The sequence below is a fragment of the Microcaecilia unicolor genome, chromosome 3, assembly GCF_901765095.1.
Source record: "Microcaecilia unicolor chromosome 3, aMicUni1.1, whole genome shotgun sequence".
In the NCBI taxonomy this organism is placed as follows: domain Eukaryota; kingdom Metazoa; phylum Chordata; class Amphibia; order Gymnophiona; family Siphonopidae; genus Microcaecilia; species Microcaecilia unicolor.
Window position 1 is genome coordinate 169,855,104 of NC_044033.1, and position 16,789 is coordinate 169,871,892.

Sequence of the window (16,789 nt, forward strand, 5' to 3'; positions counted from 1 at the left end):
TACCATCCAGTGTCTGATCTTCTGTTCCTTTCAAAAATCACTGAAATTATCCATATTCGGTATGTTTAATAAACTTGTTGCCTTCCATCCAAAACAGGCAGTCTTTAAAAGCCTTTCTGTAGTATGGAGGTGGTTATACAAGGTATGCTGCATTTCATCTACTCAGATTTGGATTATGGACCTACGAGCAAGCCACCTTCCGCAAACTATTGAAGACCCATCTTGTTGAGAAAACTTATGGAAAGAACCAAAACACATAAAGCCCACACCCACGGTCCAATAATGCATCAGTACAGCCACTCTGAATTCTCATCCCCTGTAATCTCACCACACTCATACCTCTACTCACAGAAAATGTATACCATATGCTTTCTTGTTGTTATGTGCTGCCCCTTTTAGTTTCCCGTTGTTTCCCCCAATGTGTCACTGCTCTTTTCCATTGTTATATTCCTTAATGATACTCTGAGTTTGTCTCGCATAACTCCTCACAATGTAATCCATAACCGAGTAGTAACAAATTGTATTTCTATCACTCACAACTTATTGTAATCCACACTGAGCCCGCAAAAAGGTGGGAAAATGTGGGATACAAATGCAATAAAATAAATAAATAAATGGTAGCAGTTTAGTTCTTGTGTTTGACATGAGTGTGATATTTGACTTGGTTCACCGTTCCTTTATTCTTTCTCAATTCAAGATACCAAGCAAGAAATCCATTCCCATCCCCCCTCCAACCACAAACAATAAACATGAGCATCCCATACCAGACTTTGAGGGAACCCTTATACCAAGCCTGAAAAAGCATAAATCCATACCCCCCCTCCAATCTCCAGGACCACAAGTGGCAATATCAAATATTAACAGTTTAACACCCAACTGCAAGCTCTGTATGGCATAGCCAGCCAAACAGGTTCCCACACTATCTTATACCTTTGCTAGTGAACCAGATTAGACCACCCTTCCTTATAGCTCTCCAATATCATTATTTCATACAAAAGTTTCCTCCAATGTGTAACTGACAGTGCCTGTGCATTACTCCAGTTCAATGTTTTTCCCCAAGAGAAACAAACATCCCAGTAATTATTTGGTTGCAGCAGAGATCACGTGTTCCAATTCCGACCAATTGGCAAACAAAAATAGCTGTGGTCAGAGTGGAAGGCTCACATGCAAGACATGACGTACCTATGATTTCACCCCTTCCCAAAAACTCTGAATCTGTGTGACCTAAAGTTGCTCCCATCCCCACATTTTATACATTGACTGTTGCAAGCTATACCAATCCTAAGCGCTCTAGAAGAGGAAATATAAGCACAGCATAAAAACTTATAATGCAGCTTTGTGTGCCATGCATTAATTAATTTTGAGGGGTTTTATGAAATAGACTTTTTAACTGCTCCTCTGAAGAGGGTACCTCCCAAATCTCTAGTTCACCCCTTAGCCCAACTATAAATCTATAAATCTATCTTTACCACTGGATTCTTACCTAGTTACTAAGTGGTGGAATTACTTCCGAAGGAAATAAAGATACACGAAAAATTGTATGCTCTTCCTCAAATCTTTAAAGTCTTTCTTGTTTAAAATGTTTTTATTACAGGATACTCAACAGTCATGATACTGATCGCTATTTAGCTATGCTGTTTATGCTCACTGTTTGACACTATTAATCTCTCTCTTATGTCTGTGTAAGTAATATTCTTTATGTAAATTGTATGTAAGCCACATTGAACTGATATTGTTTTGGATAACGTGGGATATAAGTTCCAATAAAAAAATAAACATTCACATTCAGTGGGGGTAAGTCAGCTTGAAAAGTCTTATATATCTAGAAACTGAGCAGGCCCTTTCAGAGAGCGTTTGACGACACTTCAGTAGACTGCAGTGAGATACTGGGAGTTCACTGACTTTCTCCCCTTCTCTCTCTCCCTTCCCTCCTGCCAGGTGATTATTGGCGTTAATTTCTACATTGTGTTTCATGTTTATTTTTTTATTTTGTTTTGATTGATCACAAAATCATGGCAAAGCGAATTATAAAAGAAGCAGGACAGGAATGCCACTTAAAGTAGGACAGGATATAGTAATTGGAAAGGAATACTACAAGCATACTATATTATACAAAATTTATGCTTAGAGCAAATAAAAACTGTTTTACTTCATTTTTTTGATTGGGCAGCACCCTGTGGTATTTGTAGGAAGGGGGCGATATAGTAAATCGAAATAAACCATAAGCTAATAGAAAAACCTCCTCCATTACATCTTCTATCAGAAATTGCCTAGAAAGAGATCTTTAATGTGTGACCTGTAAGTGGGTAACATAAACAGTGGAGGGGAGTTAGTAGGTTGTTTGCAATTGAACAGACAAAAAGGGTTCCCATTTTCATCTGTGAAATGCTTTAAAAAATTGCTGCCCTAAGGGGGGGGGATTCATCAAGGTTTGGTAAAAGATTGCTATTTACTGCACCTTGATTCCCCATGGGATTCAGCAACCTGCAGAATCCCGGTATTACATAGTGTTGAATCCCACCTTACAAGAATAACGCTGCTTGTCAGCCACCTCGCAAGCAGCTTTATTCCTTCAGCCTGAGAGCATCAGGCCACAAAACTATGGCCCGATGCTCCTGGGCTGCATGGAGAGGGTCCCCCCCCACCTAAAATCCCCCTCCACATGTCCTGGCCCATCCCCAGAGGCTACCTGTGAAACGACATCAGTGGTCTGGGGGGGGGGGGAATTCGGGGGTCCAGGAGGTCCAAGGGTCTTTAGGCAGGAGCGAGGCCCAGTCACTCCTGCCAATTCTGGCTCCTTCCTGCAAATAGCGACTACTGCTAGGGGTCATGTTTCCTTCTAAGGCTGGCGTTATTTTACCATTGTTTTTGGGTTGTACCGCGACTTGCAGTGTATCACCACAAGTTGCGTTGGGTATTTGCATAGGACATTGTAATGATGGAAACAACATTTTTTAAATCGCTGCTCCTACCTGTTCTACCGATTATCTCTGATATTCTGGACATTTAACAGACGTAAAAAAAAATGTCATTAAGTTTTTGCAATGGGTAAGTTAGTATGTCTATTGTGTTTTAAGACAAAGTGCTAGAATTGTATTTAGAAATATTGTGAAATTGATTTAATTCAATTATCTTCCCTTTTCATTCTGCATCTTTCCTACCCGGGAAATGAGATTGACTTTCTTGTAATGATCAGCCTTGTTTTCCCTGTGTCTGCACAGCCTACATGAGGCGTTGATGGAGCTGCAGAAGCAGCAGTTAGAGCAGCTGTCTGATTGGTTGACTGCCACTGAAGACCGCATTCAGAAGTTGGAAACGCAAGCTGCCGCTGAAGATTTGGAGGCATTTAGAAAACAGCTAGAAGAGCACAAGGTAAAGAAACCAATTTGATTTTAGGAATTCATATGATGATGTGTATGAAATGAATTTGAAATCAGGACTGGGAGCAAGCTTGGTGTGTTCCCTTATAGCATTGAAGATCTGGCATAGCAGAGCACAACTGTCGCTCTTGGTAGCCGGAAACAAGCCTGTTATCAGTTTAACGGCCTCCAGCCATCTTATCTCTCTTTATAGAACAGTTTGCCACTATTTTTGAAACCGAATTCTTCATTCCCTTAAAAAATATTTGCTTAAATAGACAAGTTTTCAAATCTATGGACTGTATCTGCTCTCGGACCTGAGCCCGATATCTGTTCCTTATTTGTAACTAGTTGGCTCTGAGCAGTGTTTGCCGCTCCTTTATTCCCACCTTCTTCCCTTTATTTTCTTCTTTGATATACTGCTTTTAGGGGACAGCAAGGCAGTTTACATTAAAACTAAATAAAACAAACATTAAAAAATGAATATTCAGCTGAAATATCTGCATACATTTGAACTGGGAACCTGCATAATTTCGAGCTTGGTTATCTGGAAACCCAGCGTGGTGTGCTGCTTTCAAAGACTAGGATTGTGCCGACCTAGTGCAGCAGCTCTTAGAGGGGAGATGTGTTTTGGGTTCCTAAAAGAAAAACAGTGTGTAACAATTGTAGCTGTATTGCCAATTTCTGTTATAGCTTGTGTTTATGTTAAAAGTAATAATAACCCCCCCTCCAAAAAAGAAGTAAAAACATGAGGGAGGAAGAGAGAACATAGTGGTGCATGCATATCCATTTTAGAGATGTAGGGTCAAGATTGAAGAACATGGATTTCAGCCTAAATTGAGCATTGTGATTGGAATTCCAAAGCAAATTCATTAGCTCGGGTAAAGGCTGCTTCTAATTGTTCAAAGTAAATTTTTGAAGATTAGATGACTTTTCAGGCATGAGCAGCACTGAATATTTAAATGTTTTTATTTATTTTTACAAAATCAGTACAAAAACCAAATATCTGTCAAACTTTAAGAATATACAAAAGAGTTGGTGAACCTGTGACATATCAACATACAAATTAAACTATACCATTGGCAAGAGGTTTGGGTTCTTATAGCCTCCTACTTAAAAAGTCCACCGAGCTAATACCAGATAACCCCTAACACTCCCATCACATACCCCCCCCCCCCCCCGGCCCCCCTGCTTACCAAAGTTAGGGAAACTAGGCCGAGAGATAACCAGAGAATGGACTAGTATTCTATTAAAGATGCAATTTATTCAAAATCAGACTACTCATTCTTGGGGATAATGCTTGGATATAAGTGTTCCACACTGCCAGAAAGTGACTTCTCCATTTGAGAGTAAGAGCCGCCTCCTTGGCTTCCCACATTGAGAGAGAGTGTACCTGGTTGTGCCTTTGCCAAAATGAGGGACCCTCCAAATGAACCCACTGTTGAAGAATACATTTTTTTCCCACAAGGAACACTATCGGGCTTATTTTCGAAAGAGAAGGGCGCCCATTTTTCGACACAAATCGAGAGATGGGCGTCCTTAATTCAGGGTTGCCAAAATTGGCATAATCGATTTTGGGCGTCCCCAACTGCTTCCCGTTGCGGGGGTGACCAAAGTTCCCGGGGGTGTGTCGGAGGCGTAGTGAAGGCGGGACTGAGGCGTCCCTAACAGATGGGCATCCTCGAGCGATAATGGAAAAAAGAAGGGTGTCCCTGAGGAGCACTTGGGCGACTTTACTTGGTCCATTTTTTCTTATGACCAAGCCTCAAAAAGGTGCCCGAACTGACCAGATGACCACCGGAGGGAATTGGGGATGACCTCCCCTGAATCCCCCGGTGGTCACTAATCCCCTCCCACACTGAAAAAAATACATTTAAAAACTTTTTTTGCCAGCCTGAAATGTCATACTCAAGTCCATCGCAGCAGTATGCAGGTCCCTGGGGGGGGGGGGGGGGGAGAGGTATGTGTGTGTCAGTGGAGGCATAGCAAAGGCGTGGTCGTCCTTCTTTCACACATTTTGGCATTTTGGACGTCCTTTCAAACATTTTGGATGTCCTGAACTGCCCCCCCACAGGGATGGCCAAATTTCAAGGAAGTGGAGTGGAGGAGTGGCCTAGTGGTTAGAGCACTGGTCTTGCAATCCAGAGGTGGCTGGTTCAAATCCCACTGCTGCTACTTGTGATCCAAAATCCAAATAAATAAAGGGGATTTCGGAGGCATAGAAAAGGCATGGACGTCCTTTGCACAGAACATCCACATTTTGGACGTCCTCAACTGACGTCGCAGGGACGGAGGCATAGCGAAGGACGTCCTTCACCCATACTCTTAAAAAAAAAAAAAAACGTCCCTGACGAGCATTTGAATGTTTTCACCTGGACTTGTGTTTTTCTAAGGTTTTAGACGGTAATTTATTTAAGGTTGTAGACGGCTATTATACACGCAGCTTATCTGCATGTATGAAGCCGTCTTTGGCATGTGCAGAGCAGCCACGCATAATGCTTGGCTGCTCTGCACTGGCTTCCCCTCCTTAGGAAGGAAATCGTGTGCAAAGGAGCTAACAGCGAGCAGCTCATTTGCATGCGATTTCCTTCATGCATGCCCGTTCCTTTCTGAATCGCTAAGGGATTGGTAAGGGAAGGGCTTTTCCCGTTCAATTAGTGCATCTGGCTGAAGGTAAAGGCATAGGAGCCAACTTTTCAAAATTATTAGGGGTGCTAAGCCCAATGGAAATAACCCCTCCCTGGACACTTACAAGGAATTTTCTCAATATTGGGGGTGCTCAAGCACCCACAGAGTCGCCTCCTTTGGGTAAGGGAGCTATGTACCTGGGAGCAATTTGTGAAGTCCACTGCAGTGCCCCCTAGGGTGCCCGGTTGGTGTCCTGGTATGTCGGGGACCAGTGCACTACGAATGCTGGCTCCTCCCACGACCAAATGGCTTGGATTTGGTCGTTTCTGAGATGGGTGGCCTCACTTTCCATTATCACTGAAAATCAGAAACGACCAAGTCCTGAGGACGACCATCTCTAAGGTCGACCTAAATTTGCTGATTTTGGCGTCCCTGACCGTATTATCGAAACGAAAGATGGACGCCCATCTTGTTTCAATAATATGGGTTTCCCCGCCCCTTGCTGGAGCTGTCCTGCGAGGACATCCCCAGGAAAACTTGGGCGTCCCTTTCAATTATGCCCCTCTTTGTGTACCAGTAACTTTGGACCTCTACCAGTAACCCTCAAGTCTCCCTCACAGTCCAAAATCATATGCTCAAAGGTGCTTCAGATATGTGACCCCAACATGAAAGTGTGAAAAGGTGAACTATGATATGGGATAACAAGGAGTATGGTGTAAAGAAGATACTTGTCCCTTGATTGCCCTTTATAAAGGTAATATAGAGTCAGACCCTCTGCAAATGAGGGTCTGATTACAGAGATCAGAGATTAAAATGACTCAAAGCCTAATATCTCTGTAGACTGATGGGGCTCATCCCAGAATTTATTTATTTAAATTATTTAATAATTTGATCTACTGACATTTGAACAGTTGACATCCATGTATTCTTTGTTTTTCCCATTCAGATTGGTGACAAGGTATTAACCTCCCTCCCCAAAGCCACAATACATTCTTAATTTTGGCCAAAAAAAACCCCAAGAAAGACCATTTCTCAGCTCTTAACTGAAAGCCTACATTTAGACTTTGATTAAAACATTTTGGATTATTGGAAGGAAGTAGAGGAGTGGCCTAGTGGTTAGGGTGCTGGACTTTGGTCCTGGGGAACTGAGGAACTGAGTTCAATTCCCACTTCAGGCACAGGCAGCTCCTTGTGACTCTGGGCAAGTCACTTAACCCTCCATTGCCCCATGTAAGCTGCATTGAGCCTGCCATGAGTGGGAAAGCGCGGGGTACAAATGTAACAACAACAAAAAAAATGCACATTTAAGGAAGAAACAGTTCAGGAAGTCCATCACTCTGTTTTTGTTGTGCCTTTCTGTAAGTGACTTGCTGAATTTGGCTGTAAAACAGTTTGGGGGATGGAACCTACTAGGGTAGAACAAGGCTGATAGCTCTCCATATTCCCCATTGCTCACAGTGTTTGAGGCTGGAGAGGAATTCTTTAGCTTCTTTACTAATGATGGCAAGTAAGTTCATGTGAGGAAGGCTGCAGAAGGAGAATAGATTAAAATGACTCAAAGCCTAATATCTCTGTAGACTGATGAGGGCTCATCCCAGAATTTATTTATTTAAATTGATAATTTGATCTACTGACATTCGAACAGTTGACATCAAAGTAGCTTCCAAATTCTAGGTGTACTGGATGAACAGATAACACACAAACTGAAAAAGAGAAGGAGTCATGAGTAGGACAACATCAATAACCTAAGCACCAAACCACAAAAGAGGAAAAGTTAAATGGCTCACCCAGTGCACCTTCCCGAGTATTCATGAGGTTAAAAGGGAGGTAGAATAATCATGTTTTGGCACTTGCTAACAATTTCATAAACTTACTCTCTGGGTGTATACCCATGGGCTTCTAATTTCAAAGAGAAGGGGCTAAAGATAAAGAAACAAGGGCAGCCCTACAAGTGGAATCCAATCTCAGGTTGAGAGGTGAGGGATAATATAAGATACCAGCGAGCTGGATAGCATTAAATAGCAAAACAATCTGAAAAACCTTCAATCCCCCATTAACCTCATAATGGAATAATTCTCCCAACCTCTTTCCGTAATATGTAATTCACTGTCCAACTGTTTCTTCACTATTCCCTTCCTACCACCTGCAGTTGCCAATTTTACATCATAAAGTTCAATCAACTAAATATAAAGGTTCTTACATGTTAATTCAGTTTTGACCATGTGTATGCCTTGCTGCCTACTTGTATAACTAATTAAATTTACAATTAATTTTGGTTAAAATTGCAGTAACATGCTTGACTTAAAAATTCACTTAGATCCACTGTTAAATCTTTTTTGCATAATTGTAAGTATTTTTTCTTTAAAATTGTGCTTGCCTTCTCTGTACGTAGTCCTGATTCAGAATCATCAACCAGAATTTGTATCTGGTCCATTCCATTAGGAACCTCTGTAGTTTGGCACCATTGGTAACATGATCAAGAAAAGCCTCATACTCAGTGGAGATGTAACTAGCTGCATGTGTACAGCAGCATAACTGCTTTAGTTCTTATCTAAATTTTTTCCTGGTAAAAATTCTTAATCTTAGTAGAGCTATTACTTTGTGATCTGGGATTGCTTTTACATGAAAGATTATAAATCATTTATTTTTCTCTCAGAGGCTGCAGAGTGATCTTGAGGTAGAGCAAGTGAAGGTAAATTCACTAACTCACATGGTGGTGATTGTTGATGAAAATAGTGGGGACAGTGCCACTGCTGCACTGGAGGAACAACTGCAGGTAAGTGTCTAATGAATAATGAAAATAAAAATCTGATGTGTTGTGGGTAACCTTTGAGAGGGAAGTGTATAAGGGTTGATATTAAAAAGTATACACGTAGTGAGCATTGTGTATTTTTTTTTTTTTTTTTACAAGTGTGCCATTCTGGAAAGAGAGGATTAATTTAGGTTAAATAGGTTGCTATGCAACAAAATAAATCCATTCAAAGTGGAGAAATTGGGGAAAGCCTTAAACAGATGAAAAGAGCAGAAAGAATGTTAGACCCATCTAATTTGTTGCTTGCTGATTTTCAGCAGTAATTAGAGGACTGTTGCTCAGCATCATTTCTCTCTGTAAGGCCTTGTGGATTTCCTGAAATTTGTGGTTATAATTCCTTATGTACTGCAACAGTTGTTGTGAGGCAAGCTGTTTCTTTTGAATGTCACTGAAGGGTAAAACTCCACACCATGGACTTCAATCTTAGAACAAGCCAAGTGGAAGATGTGCCCAGCAGTGACTGTGTATCTGGGTCATTATTTGGTTAGTGGGCTGAACATTGCTGGTAACTGGATAACTCTGGAGACTGCCTTTGCTTAGCCTACAGATTACCAGGCACTATTTAGATGGAGTTGGGTCATCTGCAATGATTTTCAGCAGCATTAGCTAGGTAACTGTGAAAATCAACGAATGATCCCTGTCAGCGGCATCTGAATTAGTGGTTTTGAATATCAGGCTGACAATTTTCATTTTGGTTAAATAAGTACATACTTTTATTTTTTAAGGAAAATAAAAATGTTTTATTAGGCACATTTGGCTTAAGGAATATCTCTTCTTGGGGAGGGTCAGTTCATCTGTTGGTCTCTGGCAGGGGCAGGAGAGTGCGGGATGTGATGAACAACAGGACCCAGCCTTTACTGTCATTAAAAGGGCAGGAGAGCACTGGGTGTAATGAAGAGAGGCATGTTGAGAAGGACACAACCTCTACTGTCATAAGGGCAGGAGAGCACTGAGTATAATGAAGAGGGGCATTGTTATTAGAAGGGCAGGAAAGCATTGAGTGTAATGAACAAGGGCATGCTGAGGAAGACCCAGCCTCTACTGTCATTAGAAGGGCAGGAGAGCACTGGCTGTAATGAAGAAGAGCATGCTGGTGAGACAGTGGAACTTCAGCAAAGACTGAAAGACTAGATGCCAAGATAATTGATAGGTGAAAGGGGGGAAAGAGAAATGAATACAGTAGCTAGTTTAGAGTTGGAGAAGTGCATGAGGCAGGAATAGAGTGCCAAGGGGAAGGCAACAGTAAGTTCTAGAAGGAAGGAGTGTGGTAGGGCAGGAAGCAGAGAGGGAGAGAGAGGCTGCAGGGGGAAGGGTGATAGGGAACGGAGGGGGAGAGTGCAAGGGAGTAGATGGGACTGGGAGTGAGCCCAGGAGGGCAAGGGGGAGTTGAGGAGGAAAGCATACTGCCTACAGCCAGACACTCCCCCCCCACTTCCTTGACAAGTTCACATTCCACTCTCCCAGTGTGCGCGCACACACCCCACAGGTAAACTCCATTATAAAGATAAATATACACAGCATACCACAGATACACATGCTTGCCTCATATACAGCATCAGCACTAGTGATGCGCCTTGTCCCCTCTCTGGGCCCCCCCCACCTACATATCAACTGCTAACCTACCATAGCTGTAACCTCCCCTCCCCCCCCAGTCCACCACAGAGACATATGTGAGAATGGAAGATAGGGGAAGTGCGCCATTGTGCCACATTGTAAGTGTGCAGTTTTTAGCTTATTTTTCTTAGGTTTTACATAATTGCATAATTACCAACAAAACTACAGGAAAAATTATGGTATTAGGAAAGTGTTTTAGAATATATTTTCAGAGCAGAGAGTTTGTCTCATAAGGACAGAGAGCTGATTTTGTGTTAGAGTTGGTAGTCTTTGTTAGGTGGTTAAGATATCCTTCCATTTCTTCATCCTTTCAGAAACTTGGTGAGCGCTGGGCATCTGTGTGCCGCTGGACTGAAGAACGGTGGAATAAACTGCAAGAAATTCTAATACTGTGGCAGCAGCTGCTGGAGGAACAGGTAGGAGACAGTGCTATCAGTACTGGAGTATAAAGAAGGAAGCCGTTTTTATCCCTTTAACAAGTGTGACTTAGGATATGGCTGCTGTATCAAAGCTATACCTATTTCTTTGCCAACCTTGGCATGATCAGGAATGTAGGAGGGATGGGGTAGGAGATGAAGGTCCACTTGGTTTCTTGCAACATACACAGATTATATTGATAAAAGGCTGGGTGTGGAAGCTTTTTATTAAAGAATAAAGGTAGAGGGACTTTTTAGCATTTTTGGCCCTCTTATCCCAGCTCTGCAGAAAATCATTTTTCTGGATGTGTTTAATAGGTGTTTTTATTACATAGCTTCCCACTATTCCAGAATCTGTGGGATAGTTGTGTCCATCAACTAACAGGTGGAGATAGAGAACTGAATACTGAGCTGAGACATATCTCTCTTGGTATCACATCCAGCTTCTCAGTATTTTCTATTTCCAGCAGCTGGATGGATACACTTTTCAGCCTCTGGTTCTGAATGATTTACTCGTGATACAGTTGGTCAACTGATCTCTGGTCCCCAGTTGAGTTTTGCAGGTGGCTTGAGTCTGCAGAGTCATATCCAGTCTTCAGATCCTTGTCTGTGGTACCCCGTAAATTTGCTTCTTTACTCCCTTCACCTCTCTCCTGTTTCATGTGGAGCTGTCCTTTTCCAGCACAACAAACTTAAAAGAAAAAGGAAAGACGTTTACTGCAGAGTGTAGGACAGGGTATCTGTCCTGATTCCTACTCATCTGTGGTAAGACTTTGGAGTCTGTGAGTTTGGAGGGAGCAGCCAGCAGTGGAAAGTTCAACTAAAGTTTGACTCCGAATTGCTTGGAGGAATTCAAGTTCTACATGGTGCAGGGGAGCGATCCTGACTCACCGCTTTGGACCACGTTGTGCTTTGCTTGTGGAAGTCGGGGTGAATGGTGACTCCCGCGGAAGCTGTTAAGTGGTCTTGCTATGGGACCCGCAGGCCAGCGTCGGAGCATTGCAGTGTGTGCAAGCCATGAGTCCCGCAGGACACAGAGGAAATGGTCTGCAGCAGCACATCTTCAGATTTGGTGCAGCAGCCGAATGTGCCAGGAACTTCGGGCTCTTCGGCAGGGCTGGTGCGCAGTTTGATGTAGAAGAGAGTGGGAACAGGCCCCATTTTGTCGAGGTCGACCAGCAGTGAGGAACAGCCTCAGGGCCTGTGCAGAGCACAGATGCCATTTTACAGCCTCAGGGCCTGACAGAGCATTCAGCTGCATCGGGATCTTTGTTTTCTCTGGAGTTTATTTGGCTCTTACACCAGACCTACTTACTGAAACAGGAACAGTCAGAGTTGCTGAAAGGTGCTTCAGTTTCTTGCCTCGCTGCTTTCCGGCTCCTAAGAGATCTTGTTTAGACCACCAGGAGTGGGCAGATGAGGCTACCTCTGCTTCTCCCTCCTTATCTGATGTGGCCTCAGTCTGTTCAGGGGAACCATCGTTGAAGGAACTCCCTCCTGAGGAGGGAGATGATTGAAAAGTACTAAGGTTGTTTCATAAAGAGGAGCTTAGTACACTTATTTCTGTATCACTAGCCGTGCTTTCCATTGAGGAACCTTCTGCTTTGGTGTCAGGAGTTCCATCATCGTTCGTGAAGGGGCTTAGAGGTCCTTCTAAGGCCTTCCTGAAGTATCCATACATTCAGGACTTGATTACAGTAGAATGGGTCTCACTGGATGCGGGACTTAGAGTGGGAAGAGTCATGACTCTCCTGAACCTGTTGGTTCTAGAGGAGAAAGATAAATTGCAGCTTCCCAGGGCGGACTCCCTGGTTATGGCAGTGACTAAAAAGACCACCTTGTCTGTGGAATGGGGCATTGCCCTAAAAGAGGTGCAGTATAAGAAGCTAGAAAGTTTGCTGAAACAAGCCTTTGAGTTGGCCTCTTTAGGTCTTCAAATGACAGTGTGCAGCTTGTTTGTTGCAAGAGCATGCCTGATGTGGCATCAGCAGTCTGCAACACAAGACGGGTGCCATAAAATCCAGCTGGGAGCAGGGTTGGCTTACTTGGCGGATACAATTTGACATGTTATGGGTTACAGTCAGTAGTATATCTTTGGCTGTCACAACATGTCAGCAGCCCTGGTTACAGCATTGGGTAGCAGTCAGTGTCTGTCACATCTACTTAAACTGCTCCTGTTTGTAGAAGATATCGGTAACTTGGTGAAGGAACTGAGGGAAACTAAGCTCAGAAGTTGCCTGATAAACTGAAATCCTCTGGTTATACATTTTCAGGGGGTTCTTGATTTCGAGAAAGCAGACAGTACCTGTGTGGTCGTCAGCAATATAGTCAGAAATTCCACTTTCAGGCACACTGATCTTCCTTTCATGCAAACAGGAAGTACTCCTCTCAGTCAGCTAGAGCACCCAATGCCTCCTGAGCTTTGCACTGATGACAGACTGGTGCGAGAATGTCTTGAGGAGTTTCGGGAGGAGTGGACCAAAAACACTTCAGACCAGTGGGTTCTGGATATTCTTACAGAATGTTACAAGTTGGAGTTCTCCTGCCTGGTCACTCCTCTCTTCTGGTCAAAAGGGAACCAAGGTGGTCGAGGTTCAGGCCACCATAGATTACTTGCTGGCACTTCAGGTCATTGATCCAGTTCCCCAGGCTGAACAGGGACAAGGCAGATACTCCATCTACTTCATTGCCCCAATGAAGGAAGGCACCTTTCATCAGGTCTTAGATCTCAAAGATCTAAACCTCTACCTCTGAGTGTCCTGCTTTCTCATGGAAACACTAGGAGCAGTGATAGCCTCTGTTCAAGTTGGAGAATTTCTCACTGCCCTCGATCTCAAGGAGGGTACTTGTATATACCTATATGGCCACCGCATCGGAGGTTTCTACATTTTGTAGTGCTGTGCTGTCACTTCAAGTTCAGAGCTTTGCCCTTCAGTCTTGCCAAAGCACTAAGAGTGTTTACAAAGGTTATGGTGGTGGTGGTGGTGGCCGCCTTTCTTTGGTGCCATGGAATCAGAGTTCACCTGTATATCGATAATTGGCTGATTTGTGCGTCATCCTATTGGAACAGTATGGCAGAGATGGACAAAGTTGTCCATCTTCTGCAGTCTTTGGCTTGGTTGATCAATTTTGAGAAGACCAGATTAACTTCGTTGCAGACATTCTATTTGATACAGCAAGGGAAAAGATCTTTTGGAATGTAGGAGGTCAAAGCTGGTTCAACAGATTTGGCTTTTCTCAGTCAAAGCAGGCCTAGGGTCTTGGACTACAACCAGGTTATAGGGTGAATGACAGCAGCAATGGAAGTGGTGCCATGGGCAAGGGCTCATATGTGGCCATTACAGAAGTCTATTCTCAGCCGCTAGGCTCAGCCAGTAGCCTCCGGTGTAGCAGTAGTACAACCTTCATATTCCTTGGAGTCTGGTTGTCAGATGGAGCATGCAATGGTGGTTGTCGCTCAGGAATTTGATCGTCAGAGCCCCCTTTCTGATAACACAATGGGAGGTGGTGATGACAGTAATGAGCTCCCCAACTTGACTTGCTGTCATCTATTGCCATCTGGCACAGGGCAGCTGGATGGAACAGGAGGCTCAATGGTCAATAAATTGTTTAGCAGGGTTTAAAAGAGGGTTGGACAAGCTCCTACAAGAAAAGTCCATAAACCGTTATTAAGATGGACTTGGGAAAATCCACTTCTTATTTTTAGGATAAGCAGCATAAAATCTTTTGTAATCTTGCCAGGTACTTGTCACCTTGATTGGCCACTGTTGCAAACAGGATACTTGGCTTGATGGACCTTTAGTTTGTCTCAGTATGGCAACTTATGTTCTTATGAATTGATATCGATAGCTTGTTGCTGGGGAATGTTTGTACAAAGAGATTCTATGTGCATTGTGGCTAAAAACAATATTAAGAGAATTCAAGAAAGTTATCACCTGTGATCAATCTCTGATTTATGAGGAGATAAGTAGACTAAAAGGCCTTAGGGACCTGTCTGTGAAAATGGATGATGGCTCAGGGAGAGTGCCTAGCTGCACTGATGAGTTTACCAGGAGGGGACACCATTTGATTTATGGATCTTGCGGATAACATAAATTGTAAGAGTAGCTGGAAACTGAATGTTCAAAAAAAGGATTTCTTCTTGGGGGGTAAAGGAACCTGAAGTCAAGAAGGCTTCTAATCTTTGAATTATTCAAAAATAGAAGTAGGCAGTTTGACTGCATATTGTTCAGATTTTTTGAGGTTGTGTTCCTCCCTCATTGTATTGTACTTGCTTAAGTAGCCTGTTTGTGGCTTGCTTGTTCTTTGTTATGTCTCTCAATACTCAATAAAGACTTCTATAAATTAAAAAAAATAGAAATAGGCTGAAAGTCTTTAAATAATAATAGCAACAACATTGCATTCAATACATAATATTAAGGAGGATATCTGTGTTCAGCTTTGTAAGAGCGTGGTAGAGTTAACGCTCCAAGGGACCCTCTTGCCAATGCGTGTTTTTCTTCATTTATAAGGTGAGAAGAGTGAAACTCCTACACAACTTATTGAGCAAGCTAAGTACTTAACTTTTTGAGCAATTGAGAAAAACAACTATTTAAAAAAAGTGTTTTACACATAGGACTATTGTAGGAAAGAGGGAGTGCTGTAATGGAGTTTTTATGACCATTGATGTATTCCCTGAACATGGTGACATGTTCTAGAGCCTGGCTGTACAGGGTTAACTGAGGTCTGTTCTCCATTTTTTGTAAAAAGCCATTTATTGAATGTGATATTGTTGGTATTATGGCTCCTAATCTTTCCCTGAAGGGAATTTAACAGAGTTGCATGTCATTCCCCCCTTCCTTTTTAGTGGGCTTGTGTTCTGTGTGGCACCACCAATACTTGTCTCTTTGCTCTATGCATTTTATAAAAGGCTCACCACTTGCTATACCTCTTATAAAACACTTTTTGTAATTAAGTGGGCAGATAGAGATGTGCATTTCTTTTTCTTGATGACCTAGACAACATTTCTCGATAAAATCAAAATTAAACTTTCCTCACAGCTGGTGGTGGGGGGTGTAGTGCTCCCTTCAGGGCTGTCCTGGATCTGCGGCCAAACCTAGCTTGAGCCTTCTGAAGATAGTCTCTGTCAGTCCCTTGTCACACTGTGCCTCCACCTGGGAAAGAAAAGTATTAATGGCTGGGATTACCCTCTTGTCCCCCCCCCGGAAAGATCCAAAAAGACTGCTGTGAACAAAGTTGGCAAACAGGTTTTATTGAACTTTTGAACATGAGCTTCTATATACACCTCTTATTCACTTAAGTAATGACAATTTCTTTTCACATCAACTCAGTTACCATAAACAAACACCAACAGTCTTGGTACTTAACCTCTTAAACCAGTATATCAAATACTTTCTAACGTATGCACTTCAACCAATAGTATCAATCTTTAGCTTAGATTTTTAGAACCAGTAACTTGTAGTCTTTCACACCCTAAACCCCTCCAGTCTCGATTGCCAAGGTAGTAGCTGTAAGCTCTTACCAATTTCTTAGTTATGTTTATGTTTGTATATGGGTTTGGCTGTGTTGCCTTGATTCCTCCTTTGTTGTCCTTGTAAGTCTGCCCTCTCCTTGTCTCCTCAGATCTCACCCTTCTGCTGGAGACTTTTTGGGCTGGTGGCTGATGTGCTGGACTTCCAGGCTGGCTATGCCTGTTCCCGCTGTGCCACCAAGCTTCCCTTTCCCTAAACTCATGGAGAGCAGGTTTTCTATTTCCCTTATTCTGATCCAGCTCTCTCCTTTCAGTGTGAGTTCATCATATGTGCCACAAGCTTTATTCCCTTCATTGAATTAATTACCTCAAAATGTGTAAAAGGGCTCCCAGCAGTCTGCCTATCTCTTTCCGTTTACATGCAGGCAGAGCTGTGGGCCCATCCCTCTCATACAAATGTAACAATGTTCAAACAGCCACATTCCTGAGC

The 16,789-nt window shown here is 42.8% G+C and overlaps 1 protein-coding gene across 7 annotated transcripts in view; it reads left to right on the forward strand.

The window, feature by feature from the left end:
* The window catches only part of LOC115465822 (utrophin-like), a 1,296,369-nt gene that overhangs the window by 292,483 nt on the left and 987,097 nt on the right, over nt 1–16,789 (forward strand). For all 7 annotated transcript variants that reach the window (XM_030196568.1, XM_030196575.1, XM_030196573.1 and 4 more), the window contains 3 exons: nt 3,222–3,372; nt 8,644–8,763; nt 10,728–10,829. In XM_030196568.1, coding sequence (XP_030052428.1) covers nt 3,222–3,372; nt 8,644–8,763; nt 10,728–10,829 — 373 coding nt within the window. The remainder of the gene's footprint in view (nt 1–3,221; nt 3,373–8,643; nt 8,764–10,727; nt 10,830–16,789) is intronic.